This window comes from Mytilus galloprovincialis, chromosome 4 (assembly GCF_965363235.1).
Source record: "Mytilus galloprovincialis chromosome 4, xbMytGall1.hap1.1, whole genome shotgun sequence".
NCBI lineage: Eukaryota > Metazoa > Mollusca > Bivalvia > Mytilida > Mytilidae > Mytilus > Mytilus galloprovincialis.
The window spans coordinates 55,197,586-55,215,602 of NC_134841.1; the positions used below are offsets into that span (position 1 = coordinate 55,197,586).

At 31.6% G+C, this 18,017-nt stretch overlaps 1 protein-coding gene across 1 annotated transcript in view; it reads right to left on the reverse strand.

Moving 5' to 3' along the window:
* Nucleotides 1-17,668, reverse strand: part of LOC143072468 (solute carrier family 22 member 6-A-like) — a 29,974-nt gene extending 12,306 nt beyond the window's left edge. Inside the window, exons 1-4 of the mRNA XM_076247394.1 lie at nucleotides 17,224-17,668; nucleotides 8,205-8,416; nucleotides 5,749-5,979; nucleotides 1,339-1,541 (exon numbers count right to left, since the gene is read on the reverse strand). Coding sequence (XP_076103509.1) covers nucleotides 1,339-1,541; nucleotides 5,749-5,979; nucleotides 8,205-8,416; nucleotides 17,224-17,359 — 782 coding nt within the window. The 5' untranslated portion in view covers nucleotides 17,360-17,668. The remainder of the gene's footprint in view (nucleotides 1-1,338; nucleotides 1,542-5,748; nucleotides 5,980-8,204; nucleotides 8,417-17,223) is intronic.
* Between the last annotated feature and the right edge of the window lie 349 nt (nucleotides 17,669-18,017).

An 18,017-nucleotide genomic window follows, 5' to 3' on the forward strand; every position in this document is an offset into this window, starting at 1 on the left:
AGGTACTGCCCAAGACTCGCAAACACATTTTTCTCTGCTGATATTACAAAATGCTGTTTATAAAATAATCTTTCACGTTTATATTTGTTACTTATCATGTGTTCTAATACTTTATTTAACTTTACCCAAAAAAATCGGTGTGTAATTAAAATGAGACGAAAACATACCACACATATTTAGAAAAGTAAATAACTGTTAAGGCTCCATTTTTTGATAGTATGCACATACACTTAGAAACATTCATGCATATATAATTTAAAGTTGATGTTTTAGTTGAATAAAAGGTCTTAAACACACAAATATTTTAGATCTAGCTTTTATTTCCAAAATATCATAAATAAATATTCATTCCAAAACAGTTATGATCATTTACGATCATACGCATTGTCAATACTTCTGTTTTGGAAGTCCCCATGGTTAGGTCAATTCACACTTTTTATACTAAATCCACTAATATTTTAGGTGTACTGATTGATATTAGTGTGGGAGACATGGTTTATTTATAAGTTGCAATAAATTTTGAAAAGCTTTTAGTAACGCCAGGGTTATTAGATCAGTACTTTGTGTCTCTTGTCTTTTTGTAATTGTTTTCTCAGTGCTTCGTGTCGATCAAATAAAGATCAATAAATCAACTCCTTTTTAAACTGATTTTATAGTTTTTTCTTGTGTTGCGCTGTTACACGAATGTCTTAGGTTAGGGATGATCGCTCGTAAACATAATATAACCCCTCCATATTTGGAATGTGCCTGTCCTATTCGATAGCTTGTAATTCAGTACATGGTTGTCGCCTGTTGATGTTTGTAATTTGTTTTTTAATTTTTTTTTATACACATCAGACCGTGAGTCTCAGTGTCGGATCCAGAAATTTTCATAAGTGGGGGCCCACTGACTGACCTAAGAGGGGGCCCGCTCCAGTCACGCTTCAGTGATTCCCTATATAAGCAACCAATTTTTCCCCAAAAAGGGGGGGCGGGCCCCCTGCCCCCCCCCCCCCCCCCCTAAATCCGCCTATGAGTCTTTTCGTTTGAACAGTTTGACATTTTGTCGTTTAGTGTTAATTTTTAGCCTCAATACGGTATAGGTTTCGTTCATTATACTACGATGTACGTGTGACATATGTTTACATCTACGTCATCTAGTCACTGGGGAATAGAAGTGTCAATGGAAATCATAACACGTCTTTTTTATGTGGATTGTTGAAAATTGTAAAAAAAGATACTTATTATATGCAAGTAAGCATATTTTTTTTTAATATCAAGTTTGTTTATGAATGTTACTCGTGAATGATACATTAAGGTTCAAAATATACCGGTGTTTTAAAGCTAAAATTTACTTACAACCAATCAAAAACAACATGCCATGACAATAACCCTAAAATCATTTGGAAATATCTCCATGGCAGATTTTGACAAATGTATCCAACAACAGAAGTAAAAACAATTCCAAATGTCCACGCCAAGAATGCTAGCCCTTCTCCTTTATGACGAAATTCAGTTGGTAGTAACTCTACACACATGGTTGTACCAGTCATCACACTGCCCTTCAAAAATAATAAAACAAATGGATAGCAGTTCCCATCTCTTAATTCAACTGTGAAATAAATGCAAAACTGTTTATTTGTTAAAAGAAAAATATATTATTCTAGAAGCATAACAAGAATGTGTCCATAGTAAACGGATGTCCCACTCGATTTATCATTTTCTATGGTCAGTGGACTGTGAAATTGGGTTTAAAACTATTAACTTGGCATTAAAATTAGAGTGGTCATACATAGGGAACATGTGTACTAAGTTTAAAGTCATATGAAACCTCAAAAAAAAATAATAATGATGCATATGTTTTTGATAACAAAATGGATAGTTTTCATTATTAAACTTATGTATATAAACTTTTTTCTGAAGAAAATTCTTTAATTTGTCCACATTTAGAAGAAGTTTACTTTTTTTTAATTGCTTGGTTCCAGGAAGCAATTCGCCGACACACTTTCCGTATGCAAGTTACCTTAGCGTGACCCTTCTCGTAAAAACCCATTGATCGCAATACGCATGTATCTGTCACTTAAATAAACTATTATCTGAGTACATGTTATAAACGTCTCAATATCTATGTTTCTGTGTTGATTGTTTACTATAAGGTGACAATCGGTAACCTTCGACTTCAAAACACGACAATTAATGAACTTCCATTTTTTCACATAACAGATAGAGAGAGAAAAAATTGACGATTGTACGATATGTTTGGGTAAAAAATGATAAAATCGTGCACAGAAGACTAAGTTTATGATATATACATGCATTGGTTCAAGAATTGGATAAACATTATTTTTCACCAGTCACTCATTTCATATGACTTTAAAGTTGAACGGACTGACAGACGAACGCACGTACAGACCGAAAAACATAATTCCCGTAGGTATGGTATGATTACACTTAATAAAGCATCAAACTATGAATATGCATTTGCGCTCAGCACCCGAGAACCATCACCTGTATTATCCTGGTTCCCGTTACTACGTTCCAGGTATAAGTTAATTAGCCATACCATGGTATATGTGTAACATACTGAATATTGCGATCGGGAACCAGTCTACACCTGTATAATAGTTTCTTTTTCGGCTTCATATAGGGTTTTTACTAAGTACATGACTATGGCAAGCCGTTCTCGTCAAAACTATGTTTAAACCATTTTTTAGAAAAATTTACACACTGAGAATTACAACAAAGCACACTGAGATTTAAAAACTTCAAAACACACACTGAGAATTAAAAACTACACACTGAAAAAGAAAAACACACACTGAGAATTGAAAATTACACACTGAGAATTGAAAATTACACACTGAGATTTCAAAGACACACTTAGAATAAATAAACTGAAAACACACACTGAAAATTTGAAATTACACACTGAGAATTTAGAATTACACACTGAGCTTTGTGCGCACTTTTTATGCGCATATGTCTAATTAGCATACTTAATCTGAATCTATTACAAGCTTAAAACAACTAGGGGACATAACTCGTTAGTCCTTCGATTTGGTTCCAAATTATTTACAAAAAAAACTTTCGAAATACAAGAACAAGAAAAATACCCACTTACTCTTATTACAAAATATAATCAAATGGTGAAAAACTTTATTAAAATTATAAGAAAACATTGGAACAATCTGCAAAAAAACAAAGAATGCAGTGAAATTTTTACTCAAGTGTCTATTATAGCATATAAACATAACAAAAATATAAAAGATAACCATGCGAAAGGGTAACGGTTGGAAGACTTTTGAAAAGGGACCCATGCATAAGCCTAAGTAAAAAAAAAATCCCGATACACTGGTAGTAATGATCTGAATTATAGGCAACATACTTATGAATATGAGCGATGTTAAGTCTTGCCAGTGAAATTTATTACGAATGTTGGTTGAAGGAATCGCATTTCATTATGAAAACAAGAGTTCTTGAGATCAAGATATTAATCTGTTGAATTATTCATCTCATGAATATTCATTAGTAATTTGCATATTAATCTCAGTGTGTATTTTTGAAATCTCAGTGTGTATTTTTGAAATCTCAGTGTATAATTAACAATTCTCAGTGTGTGTTTTTCAATTTATTTCATCTCAGTGTGTCTTTTTAAAATCTCAGTGTGTCTTTTTAAAATCTCAGTGTGTAATTTTGAATTCTCAGTGTGTGCTTTTTATTTTTTTAAATCTCAGTGTGTAATTACAATTTCTCAGTGTGATATTTTAGGTTTTTAAATCTCAGTGTGTATTTTTTTTTCGAAAAAAGGGTTTAAACATAGTTTTGACGAGAACGGCTTGCCATACATGACGACTGATATCATGTAGATGAATTACGTGTACTTTGTAGATGGGATTTTATGTCAGTCATAAAGGATGTTAACTACTAACTATGCAATCATACCAATGTAATTTAATTTCTGATGTATAGCGTCATTTTGTTGGCTGACATTGTTTTGTCAATCAGCTCATAGACTTAATTTTGTCAAGTGACCGTGCCATCATCAACGTTTTTTTCCCTCATGATTTACTCCGGCTTAAAATGAAATTTAGAATAACTATAAAGAATGACTGTTATAAAAATTTACAAAAGTTAAGTTCTGAAATGAACAAATCATATTGAATCATATTAGGCGTCTCTAAGACAGACTGGGTACTGAACAATACCAAAGTGTACTCGTCTAAATGCAAACCTTGCTTAAAAGGTTACATATTCAACACCGTAAACAAATCGTTGAATATTGTTTTATTGGTATAAATATTGATTTTGTTATCAGTAATTTAAAACCATACTTAGTATTACACATATGTATTTTCACGCTACTAAAATCGGTCATTACCTATAGTTTTGAATCGCATGTAAGGCCGTGTTTTTTTTCTCTGACTGTTAATCATGCCTTTACACTAAATTCATTGGATATTGGATGAGTACTGATTGGTATTTCAGTCTTAGATACATAATTTTTTGTATTAGTTGTTAGTTTTTTGCTTTTAACTAGCTAACAAAAAACTGCGAGTACTCTCAGGCCTGTACTTAAGTTTTTTTTTGTTGTTGAATGTATAATTACCCGGCCTCGTTCACTCTGTGTCTTTGTTAGATGTATTTCTATATGTATCCATCATATGAGTTAAGCCCTTTTCAACCGATTTTTATAGTGTTTTCTTATATTGCACTGTTACACGACTGGCACAGACTATTGGAGAGTTGAGTGCTCACATGTTTAATCCCACCACATTCTTTATGTGCCCGTCCCAAGTCAGGAGCCAGTTTAGTGATTGTCGTTGGTTCGTGTCGGTCATGTTTGTTTTACGTAAATTGTTTTGTTATAAATGAAGCCGTAAGTTTTCACAACTAAATTGTTTAAAATTGTCATGTCGAGTCCTTTAATAGCCGACCATACAGTACTGTTTTTTTCTCATTGTTGAAGATCGTACGGTTGCCTATAATTTATTACATCCTATTCATTTGAACATTTGTGGATAGTTGTCTCATTGGCAATCATACCAAATATTTTTCTATCAAAGATTCTAATGCAATACAAGAAGCATGACTGTATTCATAAATTAAAGTGTATATTTCTTATTGTTTTGGAGAAGACGTTAAACTTATGTCTGACCCTTTATCATTTAGAACATTAAACTTTCTAATCATACTGTACCGTGTTAATGTAAGGATGTCAAGGAAAATAGTTTTATGAATTATAGATTAAAATAGACTGAACATTAAAAATATGTCTTAATAATTAAGTGCCAGTCCGTCTAAGAATCAGGCTGCGTTGAAACCTGAACAAACAAACACTCAAGTTCACATATATTTAAGTTCAAATATGTATAACGATGCACGAATATAACATTAGTTTTCGGTATTTCAAGTTATAATTTGGTTGAAATACACTAGAAATGAACAATCATGGGGGCTTACCCCGTAATTTGCTATCATTCTAACCAAATGTTAAAATATAATTTCTCGAATTACCAGACAAGCAGAAACGAAAGACCTACCATTTCTAACTCAGAATGAGGGTAACATCAAAATAGGATGGGTAGGTCGGTGGGTTTTTTGCCATGTTTTGAAACATACATACATCTAAAATGGAAGTTGAAAACATTGCTGTCACCCCGGTTATTAGATAAAGACTTCGAGACAAAATGTTTATTGGTCTCCTTCCGTATATACTAGTAGCCCGATTCTTACTAAGACTGACACTTAGTGATTTTTATTGTTACTTACTCCTTGAAAAGTTCCTATCAACAATCTGAAAACAGAGAAAACTGCAATGGAGGGTGAAAACATTGCAGTCACCCCGGCTATTAGATAAAGACTTCGAGACAAAATGTTTATTGGTCTCCTTCCGTATCTATCAGAAAGAGGAGAGAAAATAGCAGCACCTACAGCTTGTCCCAACATGATCATTGTCTGAGCCAACTCTGATCGCGCTGATCCCTCACAGACAAGGTTCCACTGAAAGTTAAAAAAGAGAGGTTTTAAGTGTATTTATTTGTAAGGAATCGACATTCGTTTCGTGGTTATGTTTTTCGGGTTTTCATTGGATAATTTTTGGTCGGAAATGTGATTGCGTTTAGGTTTGTGAATTCTCTCCTATATATTTAAGAAGTGTCAAAAGCTATTGACATACAGTATGAGAATCCACCGACTTATTGTGTTGCTTAAATGTTAATTAGATTAGCAAAGAAAACATTGGTGAGTCGTGTTTTGGGGGGATAATGTTCCGATCACATTTGTCTTGCCTCCCTTTCTTATATTCAAATTGGATTTATAAAACACACTGACATAATGTCTGTATTTGTTAATAGGAATTGTGTAACACTGCAGCTAAATACATATAGTTTCATTTTAAACAAATTTCCCCCGACGAAACAAAGTTATTTCGAAACGTCCGCATTGTGTATATGATTTGCACGTACGCAGTCTAAACATAAGGGGAGAGTCATCTGTATTTTGGATTAAAAACATTTTTTTTTCATATTTGTTGATACTACTGCTGGTGGGCTGTTATTTTCCATGGTAACCAACAAGCTCAGAAGTCAGTACTTCGGTGCTGACATGATTTATAACATCCTTTTATTCTTAACTATTCTGTTCAAAGATTGACTATTAATTTAGAAATTATAAAGGTCGTCCAAATTCCTCAATCAAAGTTCATCTTGGTTCAGTTTTGCTATTATGTTCATGTCCCTCTTTAAGTCATACAATTCCTGACGGATATCATAACTTGGGGTTTGCTTATTTCCTCATGCAGTTATCATCTTTTAACTCTTAATCTTATCCTTAAACTCTTAATCTTATCATTAAACTTTTAATCTAATCGTTTAAACTCTGAATCTTATCCTTAAACTCTTAATCTAATCGTTTAAACTCTGAATCTTATCATTAAACTTTTAATCTAATCGTTTAAACTCTGAATCTTATCATGAAACTCTTAATCTAATCGTTTAAACTCTGAATCTTATCCTTAAACTCTTAATCTAATCGTTAAAACTCTGAATCTTATCCTTAAACTCTTAATCTAATCGTTTTAACTCTGAATCTTATCCTTAAACTCTGAATCTTATCATTAAACTTTTATTCTAATCGTTTAAACTCTGAAACTTATCATTAAACTTTTAATCAAATCGTTTAAACTCTGAATCTAATCCTTAAACTCTTATTATAATCGTTTAAAACTCTGAATCTTATCCTTAAACTCTTAATCTAATCGTTTAAACCCTGAATCTTATCCTTAAACTCTTAATCTAATCGTTTAAACTCTGAATCTGATCATTAAACTTTTAATCTAATCGTTTAAAACTCTGAATCTTATCCTTAAACTCCTATTCTAATCGAAACACTCTGAATTTTATCCTTGAACTCTGAATCTAATCGTTTAAAACTCTGAATCTTATCATTAAACTCTTAATCTAATCGTTTAAACTCTGAATCTTATCATTAAACTCTTAATCTAATCGTTTGAACTATCTTATCATTAAACTCTTAATATAATCGTTTAAACTCTGAATCTTATCCTTAAACTCTGAATCTAATCGTTTAAACTCTGAATCTTATCCTTGAACTCTGAATCTAATCGTTTAAAACTCTGAATCTTATCCTTAAACTCTTAATCTAATCGTTTAAAAAACTGAATCTTATCATTAAACTCTTAATCTTATCGTTTAAACTCTGAATCTCATCATTGAACTCTGAATCTAATCGTTTAAAACTCTGAATCTTGCATTTGTGAATGTTTTCGTTTTTGTTATCTAGTGCGTCCGAAAGGATTTTATTGATTAACCTACTCCAGTTGCGCTCAACCCTAAAAATTTGAAGTGAATGATGTATCAAAGTATTTAATACATGAATACGTGTGAAGCTATATGAATAAAGCAAAATTTGTGTAAGGGAGTTGGAACCTTGGTCTCTTACTTATTTATAGATTTACTGACTGAGAATTTAAGAAAAGTATACTATAAATATTGTCAGTTCCGAAGCTCTGACTACTATGCTAATAATACCATCGGGAACTGATAGACTAGTCCACTGGCAGCAGTATAATTTATGACAAAATGCTATAGAAAAGCTTAGTAAAGCTTAAAACTTATGACATTTTCAACATCCATACTAAAGTGTCTTCTTTTTTTTTTACAATGGTAAAGGTAAATATAAAAATACATATAAAACGACCTGCATACCTCTGTAACGGTGGATCTGTCTGTTGGTATATCGTATTCATAACCATTTGGACAAGACTGTGAAAATTTATATTCAGTACCATTTGCGTTAATATCAATTTCGCACTTTCCATATTTAACATATATATCAGATAAGTTGGAAGCTGATTTGTAATGGTTATAGATCAACTCTGTTGCATTAACAGATTTACAGTTGTAATCTGGTCTGTAACCTGAAAAAAAAACAAGTTAGAAAATTTACCAAAAATCTACATGATTTCTGAAACTACGATAAAAGGTAACAAGATGTGTTTTGGGCACTTTTTCTGTGAAAAAAATCGGGGAATAAATGAGGAATTATAGTCAAGAAATTCTGATAAATTTTTAATCATTGTGAGTTTGTAGCAATGCGAACCCTATTTGACCCTGACCCTAACCCTAACTATGTCTCTGACCCTACCTTTCATTAAAATTCTTAACAATAATCACATCATTGCACACTGAAGGAGACAAACGGAGCATTTGTTTAGGAAACTTAATGGGGGTGACAACCTAAAAAGAAATAGGCAGTACGCAGTACAATAACGAACTATAAATATCGAAAAGTGAATAAATGAGAAAAAAAATAATGAATGCATTGCAGTGTGAATTCTTAAAATACACAGCTTTTAGTTACGTTTTGAATTTGAATTGACATAGATTTCGCAAAAAAAAAATCAAAGAATTAAAAGGTTTTTTTTCTTCTTCAAAAACTGATATAAAAAACAATGTTGTTTCGGTTTTAATTTTTTTCTCAAAAAAAATGGGATAGTTGCTAGGTTAAAAAAATGGTGGAGCATGACCTAGTTTTTGGACAAGTTTAGTACATTTAAAATATTGTAAGATTTAATCTAAGATTAGTAATGTTATACCTTTAGGCTCTAGCAGAACAATACACAAAATAATAAATGAATAAATGTTAAAGTCAGTATTTTTTAAGACTACTTAATTGTATTACGGTCAAGTTTATCTTTAAGATTATACTAGAACACATCCGCGAAATCGCGGGCATTCAGAGCGTGGTTGAAAGTATGTAAACTGTTGTAGGCAGAATTTTGTAAAAGATTTTGTGACTGGAAAATTTAAGGAAAGGTATCAAAAGTCATAGGTGCTTGGGGATAGGACAATTGTTCTTGTCCCCCTCCTCCTTTTCTATTAATTTCAATATGGACATACATTTCAATAGTATATTATGAACATGCATTACTATAAATAAAGGGTATTTGCTCTTTACTATCAATTCTCAGTTTATAAATCAATGATTTTTTGTAAAAGATTTTATGACTGGATAACTTCAGAAAAGGTATCAAGTCATAGGCACTTTGGGACAGGACAATTGTTTTTCTTGCCAGGCTCCTCCTTCTCTCCAATGTTCCCATTTTTTTTTTTTTTTATCAATTTTACTAACACAGGAGTAATTTAAGCGCTTATCTGTATATTATGTTCATTCATTCCTATAAAAGGGGTCTCTGACTCATTGGGGGGTTTCGATCCCGGATCCCACTTACATTATGTACGTAAGCCATTCTCCTTTTTTGTAATTTCCCATGTCCCGCTAGACTTCATTTACTGTTTTCACGGCACAATATTTGACTTTCACGTGTCACGCTGTAACTGATGCGGATAATTAACTTGAAAATGATAGCAGATAGCAAATACACTTTATTCGTATTAACTTGAAAATGATAGCAGATAGCAAATACACTTTATTCGTAGCATGTGTATGTTCACTGTAAACAGAAAACGCCATCCGGAAGTCTGGTCTGACTTAAAATTTCGTCCAATGACGGAAACAATATCCGGATGCCTTTTTGCGTGAACCCCTGAGGGTTCACGCATATTTATTAGTTAGAAATATGGTCTATGGAGGAATATTCGGAAACTTTCTTTCTGTTCATTCGGAACATTTGTTCTTCTTATCTGTATTAGCTTCCTGCAATTAAGAGCACCTCCATACGGGGTATTCAATATATTTAAAACATGACAATAAAGAACTTTACACTGATCGCTAACTCACTTATTTGCTATATGACAATAAAATAAATAGTTGAAAATCTATATATATAAAAAAAAAACGAAATAGCTATCCATACGTCTAATTTTTAAAGAATGATAATGATTCAAAACATGGACACAGGTACCTCAGTCTTCCAAAAATTCATAAAATTAATTTAGAAATAATTAATGAGGCATTGCGAACTAATCAACAAGCAGGCGCGGATCCAGGGATTTGGAAAGGAGGGGGCGAAGTGTTAAAAAGATCGGCGATCGGAGCGAGGCGAAAAAAATTTTGGAACCTTTTTGGGGCTTAAAAACATAAAATAAGTGTAAAATGCACTTTTTAAACGGTTCCTGGCGTGGGGCATGTATATTCTATAGTTGCTGTAAAGTGTAAGGGTTAAACATTTTTTATGCTGTATTCTCCCTATTGATTGTCTATCATAAAATGATAGTATGGATCCAAAGCTATGTACTGATATATTTGATGTGGGACTTGTCAGTTAAAAATAGATCTCGACATGGAAAATCCTCGTTTGTCATTGGTTGTACATGTATGTTAAGTAAGCATAATCTCACAGATTTCTTGTTGTAAACAAGAAATACGCTGGGTTATAATATTTGATGAAATTTACAATACGACCGACACGAGTTAAAAAAGTCAAACAAGCAATTGTTATCCAAATGTTTGGTTGATATGTTTCACCCAAGAAAATTAAGGGAGGTGAGGGGTTCAAAATCAACCAAAGGCTACGAATTAGTCTAAAATGACAACGAATTTATGAATGACGATCGACAAATGGAGACATAAAGGACACACTCAGCAGTCAGGTTGCAGTCTGGTCTTGAAAAAAATATCCAATATATCAGTTCGGCGAAACAGACATTCCGGTCAGACATACAACCCCGGCCTAAAAAAAATACGCCCGTTTTTTATTTATCATGTTCCTTTAATGCTTAATAATTCTGTTGGAAATTTTCGTTCTAATTGCAAAAAAAATGGATAAGATTATTGTTTTCAATCCAGATACGGCCAGAATTTTTATTTAATGCAAAAATCAGTCATTTTTTTTTCTCTCAAATACCTTAGACTGCCTTCTCAAATCAAATGGTGCGTACCTTAGACTTTAAATCTATCTAGAGCGACTGCCTTCTCAAATCAAATGGTGCGTACCTTAGACTTTAAATCTATCTAGAGCTTATACTGACTGGGGATCATTATTCAGCTATCATGTTATTTTAAAATAGGCTGGGGCGTTTGGGGTTAAACATGTTTCCGTAGGTAAATAATATTGCTGTGGAATTGTTTTTCATGAGAGGGTAATATAGTATTACTTTCTGTTTGGTTGAATTGCGAAAAAGAAGTCACTACGTTCTTTCTCAATCCTGTGTCGCTTTGAATGTATCATGGTTGTCATCAGGCCTCAGCCTAAGCAATGTGTTACTGTAATTTGAATGTCAAAATGACTGAGTGAAGTTTTTTTTGACGCACTGGTCAACTCCATCATAGCGAATCACTTGACTTTGACATAATCAGTAAAATCCAGAGAAAAATATCTTTATAAGTAAAGAATTGTCGCATAAAAATTAAATACGCGGGAAACGGCAAAGTTCACGAAGTCTAGTCTGATTTATCATTTTACAAAAAAAAAAGAAAAAAAAAAGTCGTACGCCCTCTACGCCCCCCTCTGGATCCGCCACTGACAAGTATGATACAATGTACATTAATTAATGTTCCTTACGACCGATCATCAATAGGTGTAACTCTCCCACGAGATAGATTGAGATTGAGAAATTAATTGACCTAATATAAAACCATTATTGAAAAGGCATAACTTTTGAATTCTAGATACAACAGATTTCATTAATAAAATAGAGTCACACAAGATAAAAAGGGAATGCATTCTTATTGCCTATGATAATAATGATGATGTAACGTAAATGTACACAAATATAATCATTGTTAATTTAAAAGAAATGGTTATCAATGCAGAAGAATTAATTGATACACAAGAATATCTTTTAAAGATTCCCAACAAAAAAGGTTTAACTGCATTTGTTAAATTATTTCTAAGAAACAATGAATTTGGGTTTAATGGACAGTTATACACACAAGTTATACATGTAAGAGCGCCCATGGGTGGTATATTTTCACCATTATGCACATATCTTCATCAAATTAATGGCAATTTTTTTGTACTAAACAACGAAAAACAGACACGATAATAAGCAAAAAAAAAAAACAACAACAAAAAAACAGGCTCCTGATTTTGGACAGGTATATTAGGTATACATGACTTGTATAAGGAGCAAATTGAATGTATTAGCTGGATTCAAACCCATTTATAATGTGGAACATTCCACATTCTATGAAACAAAATCCCGCTGCAAATGTTTGCACCTGTCCTTAGTCAGGAATCTGATGTACAGTAATTGTCGTCTGTTTATGTAGTTCATATACGTGTTTCTCGTTTTTATATAGATTACACCGTTAGTTTTCCCATTTATAGAATGGTTTTATACAGTATATACTAGTAATGTTTGGGGCCCTTTATAGCTTGCTGTTCGGTGTGAGCCAAGGCTCTGTGTTAAATGCCGTTCCTTGACCTATAATGGTTTACTTTTATAAATTGTTACTTGGATGGAGAGTTGTCTCATTGGCACTCATATCACATCTTCCTATATCTATTTAATATGGTTTTTTTTTAACAGAAAAGTAAATAAAATGACTGAGGGACTGAAGTGAAATATCACCTCTTCTAATAAGAACCCTAGAAGTGTCATCCATTGGTAGTAGTTTGACCTTTCACGTTGGTAAAAATTAATATCGAAATAAAAAACATTTATCTCCTCACTTTATATTTAACACCACTCAACATACCCAATTTACAATAAAAAGAAAATATTATCCTCCACACACATGATAATGAAAACACTGAGATATAATTTACAATTCAGTTGAAATAAGAATTAGCATAAAAAAAGTTCTAAGGTTCACCTATTGACTTTTTTTTTTTAAAGCAACTTGTTTCTTGTTTTTCTCCCAAAATAGCTCAATCTGAATAATCTTAAGAATGGATGACAAATGCGACTATATGCACTGTACCTATAGGACACAGAGGCATGATGATTAATTTATTGTGGAAAGAAGAGAAGCGACACACAAAATGAGGTCTTCTCGTTTAATAGTATAGATTATATGCACTCACTCATGATTTTGGATGTAGGTTAAAAAGACACAATCTGCGTGGGCGTGATCATAGATGAACATATGAAATGCATGTCTATATAGCACAGGATAAATTTCTTTGAATTGCAAACCTTTCACAAGTTATTGGTTGTTGCTTAACGTTTGGTGTTTTTATCATAAAATTATATTGATGTAACCATGATATATATATATTATACTTCCTTTTTTTATTTATTCAAACACCTATAGGTCACCTTATGGCTCTCAATAATGAACTTTAAACTTATTTTAGTCCGTTTTTTTTATATATTACTTTCGGTCAAATCATGTAAAGTGTTAAAACGTATCTTTCTATTGGTACTAGGAATATTTATCGTGCATCATGTTTTCATTTAGTTTCGTATTTTTTTGCGTAGATCTTTACTGAATCATTACATGATCTTATAGAATCGTTGCTGGCAAATTCTTTTAAGCACGATAGGGTGCTTTTTTTTAATATTGCAGTCTTTTGTCTTTGTTATATACATTTGTTGATTAACACAGTTTTAGGTTTGAGCTAACTATAAACAGTCCAAATCCATCATACTTTCCATAATGCCTGTACCAAGTCAGGAATATAACAGTTCGATGTTTTTGTTGATACGTTTGTACAGGTACAAAATATGATTTCTTCTACTATATCAGTGAATTATCTCAAGTATATAATCATTCTAGATGCATCTGTATATTCATGTATTGATATGACAGAAATGCAAACATATAGATAACAATAATTGCCAATCACGTTTGGTTTATTTTCACATGTGGATCATCTTGTTCAGTTCTGGTCATCTAATGACATGATTGTTCTAAATACTTGGGAAGAAAACAGGGCTATCTGACTAAATGCCAAGAATACATACTAAATAAATCATCGTTTCTTATATCAGTTCATGATAACGTTTAGATTTGATGGAATCGTTTTTTTCTGACGAATGTAAACATTATTTTATGAAAAGTTTTATTCATGTGTTTTTCAAAATTAATCAAACTTTTAACAAATTTCCTAGCTTTTTTACAAACCATAAGACAAGTATGACGATAAAAAAAAATGTGTTATAGGATCTGGAGAAATATGAAAACACGAATTTATAGAGCAGTGGCGGATCCCGAAATTTTCATAAGGGGAGCCCACTGACAGCTATAAGAGGGAGTCCGCTTAAGTCATTCCCTAAATAGTTAACAAAATTTTTCCTACAAAAGAGGAGCAGCCCATCTGCCTCCTAAATCAGCCACTGCATAGAATCTGCATTACATCTCTAGAGAAATTAAAATTTCACAATTGCATTTTTTTAATACGACAAAATCAAATTCTAAGATAAGTTCGTATGTGCTAAATATATGACTATTTCAAATATGTAAATTATTTTTTTTTATTAGTTTAACATGATTATGATATTGAGCTACAGTTTTAAAGCTTACGTTAATAATGATATGCATTATTAGTGCATATAATACACATGTATACCCTTTTAATCTTTTCTTTTGTTATAAGCTTAAAAGATCTTAAGTCCTTTAAATATTTATTTAAACTTCAATCGTTTTGAATTTATTTTTTTCGATTCTATTGATTTGATTTATACAGTACATGTATTTCATATTGTGATTGTCGTTCTTATTAGCTAGTTGTCTTGGGAGCTATTATATTTCTGTGCATTGTTGTTTCTCAATTCAACAAATGAATACACCGTTAAATATAAAAGCATAGTATATCTAACACGTCTTTTTAAATCAATGAACACAAAGAATTTAATTCAAACATTCAACATTCAGTCTTCGTAATGCAATCGCTATTTGACACAAAAATGCAGTATCTCATCAGGATTTGGCAAATGCAAATCTATATTATACAGAAGATATTGAACTGTACTTTATACCATTCCATTTGCTATGTTTAAATGATTAGTTAAAGTCTATACAGTGAAACCGGTTTAAACCGAACCTCTTCGGGACTTAAGGTTTTGTTCGATTTTGACCGATGTTCAGTTTTATCAGGTTCAGAACGCACATAATTTGATATGATGGTGCTTACGAACATGTTTGGTTTATACAGGTTTTCGGTTAATACAGGATTCGGCTTAGTCAGGTTTCACTGTAATAGTGATTATGGTAATTAAACATTGGAAAACTGATAGTTGCATAGGAATGAATATCATAAAATCACTTTATCATTTTTTTGTCGAATTTAAAATTTTAATTTATGCAGACATGACAAAAAGACAGTACATTATTTAAGTTTAACCCGTTACTTCCTATTTCTATTTCTTTAAAGCGTGCACATGTTTAAGGCCGTGTGACGTCTATGTCATTTGGTCTCTCCCGGAGAGTTGTCTCATCGGTAATTTTACCACCTCTTCTTAATTTTGTACATAGTTAATATAAAACATTTCTAATATACACAAGAGCCATTTATGTATCTCTTAAAAGAGTTACGAAAGACTATTAAAACAATCAGCATTTTTCTTAATTGTTTTTGCAATTGTTTTTGAAATTAAGTGAATAAAAAAATCTTTAAAGAAGCAAAAAATTTAAAAGTGAAGTTAAAATTATTTCATATCCTGAAAATGCCATGTGATAGATATTATTCTTCCAAACAGGCAAAAAAAATCTTTAAAAAAATGAAATATTGATTTGATTAATTAAATACAATAATGGAGAATTGTATCACATCTTGTTATGCCGGGGCCATTTAGAGATTACTATCATTTAGAGATTACTTTAGGTATTGAAATCAAGTTCAAGCTCAAATCTGTATATTGGTAACTCTCAGACACATACAGTGTTACAAGAGGAATTCAATACATATAATCAAATGGAATGTTATCAGATTTGTTCATTGCGGAATACCATATGGTGACCAGTTCTTGTGTACATTTTTGTTCTTTGGTATCTTTTGATCTGTTTGGTAATCATATCACATCTACTTCTTCTCATGTGCACGCCTTTTATACATTAGTATTTTTCTCTTCTTATATCCAGAACAGAAAAAGTTGAGCAAATTTCCTTTACTGAAAAATTCTCAAATACTGAAAACGCATGGAAAATTGCACTGGTGAACTCAAATTTTAAGAGGAAAATAATGACCTGAACTTTACACCATCTCAGTTTGTTATATTAATACGGTCATTGGTCAAACTTAAATCAGCGATTAGACCTATTTTAAAACTCCTTCGCAGTATACTTTTAAACTTTATAACATTTAAATCTCACTTGTTACATTTAATTAAAACACATTTAAAACCTTATCGTATATGTACATGAAAGACCCCCCCTCTTTTTCCTCTTTTCCTTTTAGAAAAAAATCGTTTTAATTCAACATATTGCTAGGATTTTCGATTATCCTTTTATCCCTCGAGTCGAATTTCGTATGTATGTCGTATTCACGTACATTTGTAAATTCAAATATATTTGGATTAAGTTCAAATAAATGTGATATATCAAATTTTGTTTAAAATCTCAAAAAAAAAATAAAAAAATTAAGATTCCACCATTTTATACATATGCTTTCCAATTAAAAAAAAACCAAACAAACAAACAAAATATTTTCGTGCAAATAATTATGCTGTTATTGAAATAAAGTGGGAAAATACAAAAAAAATATATGTTACGTTTATTTTTGTATTTATTGTAGACTAATAAGTGACCAGAAAGACGCACAAAAAAAGAATAGAAAAAGACAAAAATTTAAATGAACGTAAGAAAAAACACTTTATTCATATGAATTATCGGAAAAAAATAATTAGTTTAAAAAAAATTAACTGGAAGATTACTTACTGATATAGTTTGCCGCTATCAAATGAAAAGCATTTTCCAACATAAATACAAACAGCATAGACAACTGAAACTTCTGATATCTACCAACATTTCCAAGCGCCTGTAAGACATGATCAACATCAGTACCTGGATCCATATCAAATGAATCAAGTCATCTATGCACAAATGTCTAAAGAACTGAGCCTAGTTCTGGTTGTTACGTTCCTAAATACTTGTTTTTATGGAAGGCAAATATAGTTATATTCTTACTTTTATGGAACGTCACGTTGACAAATTTAAATCTAAGCTTTTAAAGAGAAAAAAATATATCTCTTAACCTAGATAGGCGTTTTGTTATGGCGTACTTTAATTATTTACATTCGATATGCCATATTCATCGCTTTTACACACCATAATCTTGCATTAAGTGAAACTCGAATAGAATTAAGAACTTAATCAGCGAACAATAAAATTCCAAAATTAGTAGATGACAGCACATTTGTAAAATCATACAAGTGCAATGAATACTTACAGGCTACTACGTATTTTTATCGAGTGAAATAAAAAGAATGTTTTACTCGTTGTGACCATTTTCTATATAAAAAAAACCAATGAATTATTTGTGCTGTTTCATTCCATAATCCCTTAACATACTATTTGACAATCAATATATTTTTGAAAATACTTTTAACCCATTGAATAGATTTACAATCATTTTTCCCTCACTTTTTGGTGCTTATTTTTCATTGGACAATATTGACGTCATTGACTTTTCGCGTTTCTTGGATTTTTTCCCTTGGTAAAATACAACTTTG